General features: G+C 64.4%; 1 protein-coding gene across 1 annotated transcript; it reads left to right on the forward strand.

Annotated features, from left to right (window-relative positions):
• Positions 1 to 700: 700 nt before the first annotated feature.
• On the forward strand, positions 701 to 1,956 carry GSX1 (GS homeobox 1). Its single transcript, XM_055317179.1, has 2 exons — positions 701 to 1,112; positions 1,577 to 1,956. The coding sequence occupies exons 1-2, from the start codon at positions 701 to 703 to the stop codon at positions 1,954 to 1,956; spliced, it is 792 nt and encodes a 263-aa protein (XP_055173154.1).
• The last annotated feature ends 733 nt before the right edge of the window (positions 1,957 to 2,689 follow it).

The following is a 2,689-nucleotide window of genomic DNA, read 5'->3' on the forward strand; positions in this document are numbered from 1 at the left end:
GGGGTGCAGAACGTAGAACTGAGCCAATTGATTGGAGAGAGCATGATCTTGGGGAGCAAGGGTAGATGAGGGAAGGGGACGAGGGCCACTGAGTGCGCAGAGAGATGGGGTGTGCGCCCATGGGAATCTGTGGAAGCGAGACAGCGGGGGTACAAAACCAATAAGATAAACCAGCCGATCGCCAATGCAAAGCCAAAGGGGAGTAAGGAATAAAGAGAAAGAAAAGAATATTAAATCGCAAGAGAATGAGAAAATAAACCCGCAAAAGGGAGAGGAGGGGGCGAGGGCGCCTGTTACGGCGTGGGTGGGGTTGACAAGAATAGAGTACATTATGCAGTTCATTTAGTTAACAAGTGAAATAATGAGGAAGCGTGCAGAGTGAATGCCAAGAGAAAAGGCACAAAAACCCTATTGAGAGGCCCCGGCCGCTCCTGGCGTAGCCCATCACATGGCAATAGTCCTATTTAAGCGGCGCCGTCGGCGCCTTTCAGCACCACTAGCGCTGGCCAGCACCCCGAGCTCTCCGGGCGGCGCCCGCGGCAGCAGCGGCCGCAGCCTCAGCCCCGGCCTCCGCCGCGCCTTTCGCCTCCCGGGAATAGGCAACAGCCCGCGGCCGCAGCCCGGGGAAGGGCGCGGGGAGCCCCGAAGTCCGCGCGGCGCGGGGAGCCGGCTGGCGGCGGGGCGACCGCGCACCGGGGCCATGCCGCGCTCCTTCCTGGTGGACTCGCTGGTGCTGCGCGAGGCAGGCGAGAAGAAGGCTCCGGAGGGCAGCCCGCCGCCGCTGTTTCCCTACGCCGTGCCCCCGCCACACGCACTGCACGGCCTCTCGCCCGGCGCCTGCCACGCGCGCAAGGCCGGGCTGCTGTGCGTGTGCCCGCTTTGCGTCACCGCCTCCCAGCTGCACGGGCCCCCAGGGCCGCCCGCGCTGCCTCTGCTCAAGGCATCCTTCCCGCCCTTCGGCTCACAGTACTGCCACGCGCCCCTAGGCCGCCAGCACTCGGCCGTGTCGCCCGGGGTCGCTCACGGCCCCGCCGCCGCCGCGGCAGCCGCCGCGCTCTACCAGACCTCGTATCCGCTGCCCGACCCCAGGCAGTTCCACTGCATCTCCGTGGGTAAGCCGAATCCGCTGCGCAATGGGGCAGGCACAGGTGATCTGATGAGGGTTGGCGAGCCAGGGACGGGGGGTGGGGGTCCCTGGGCATTCTGGAGGTGATGAAAGTGATGCTGGGACCCCGAGAGGGGCAGTGGGGGGGGTGCCGAGGGAGGGCTGGGACAGAATCCAGGAGGGAGGGTGAGGGCAGAAGGTCCAAGTTTTGGAGGGGACGCGCAAGACCGAGCGAAGGCTGAGGTTCGGGGCGCTCGGTAAAGCAGTGCCAAGATTGCGTGACTCCGAGTATTTGGGTCCCGAGACTCAGCACGGAGGCGCCGGCATTCACGCTGCTGTGCGTCTCGTTTGGGGCAAAGAGGTGGATGAAAGACCGAAGTCCCGGGATTCTACTGGTCTTGTACCAGAGGACCCGGCCCACAGCGCAGGAGTCTGATCGCTTCCCTCTCTGCACCCCCCGCCCCCCTCCAGACAGCAGCTCCAACCAGCTGCCCAGCAGCAAGAGGATGCGCACCGCGTTCACCAGCACGCAGCTGCTAGAGCTGGAGCGCGAGTTCGCCTCTAACATGTACCTGTCCCGCCTACGCCGCATTGAGATCGCTACCTACCTGAATCTGTCCGAGAAGCAGGTGAAGATCTGGTTCCAGAACCGCCGGGTGAAGCACAAGAAGGAGGGCAAAGGCAGCAACCACCGCGGCGGCGGCGGGAGCGCGGGTGCCGGCACCGGCGCGCCGCAAAGCTGCAAATGCGCGTCGCTCTCCTCAGCCAAGTGCTCCGAGGATGACGACGAATTGCCCATGTCTCCGTCCTCTTCGGGGAAAGACGACCGGGATCTCACGGTCACTCCCTAGGCGCACGCCTCCCCAGGTCGCCCACCCCAGGCCCTCCCCGCGTCTCAGAGACTGGTCCTGGGACGCGCACACCTCCCCAGGGCGCCCACCCCAGGCCCTCCCCGCGTCTCAGAGACTGGTCCTGGGACAAAGCACCTGTTCCCAGGCACCCGCTGCCCAACCGCGGCCACGCACGGGTTTGGCAAGGGTTTGCCGACGCCGTGGGCCCTGGGCAGCGCCAAGGGCTTTGCAGAGACCTGACGCTGGTATTCCCACCCCAGGGCTCTGGGCCGTCCAAAGTGAACTCCAAGCTGTGAATCCTGCAGGCGCTGGAGTCCTCAGCCATGCAGCACCGCGGCACTGGAGGGCATGCCGGCCGGCCCTGAGCCTTGCTGGCCGCGGGCGCCTCCTCGCCCGACCTCTCTGGACCGGTTCAGGCTTTCTCACGTCCTCTACCCCCCCCCCGCCCCCACCCTGGGTCAAGCTGGGCCTCCTAACCCTCAGAGGCCCGCTCGCTAACCCCACCCAACCCCACCCTCTTTTTTTTTTTTTTACTTCTTTCTCTGCGTCCCTACTTCTTCACTGCCGTCGTTTATCCACCGCGCCTCCCCCCACATACATACAATTTATGAACTCTTGTTACTGCTTTTCTTTTCCTTTCTGTTCCCCTCCTCGAGGGGCGCATTGGAAGGTCAGTGGGCCCATTTAACACGCAATCAGGCCTTGCTGTCCCTGCAGTTCCTCTCCCACGAGA

Source organism: Nyctereutes procyonoides, unplaced genomic scaffold (assembly GCF_905146905.1).
Source record: "Nyctereutes procyonoides isolate TBG_1078 unplaced genomic scaffold, NYPRO_anot_genome, whole genome shotgun sequence".
Classification (NCBI taxonomy): Eukaryota; Metazoa; Chordata; class Mammalia; order Carnivora; family Canidae; genus Nyctereutes; species Nyctereutes procyonoides.

Coding starts and splice junctions, on each gene's coding strand:
- GSX1 (XM_055317179.1), top strand. CDS start 701: ATGCCGCGCTCCTTCCTGGTGGACTCGCTGGTGCTGCGCGAGGCAGGC. Junction 1,113..1,576: donor GTTCCACTGCATCTCCGTGG/GTAAGCCGAATC, acceptor GCCCCCCTCCAG/ACAGCAGCTCCAACCAGCTG.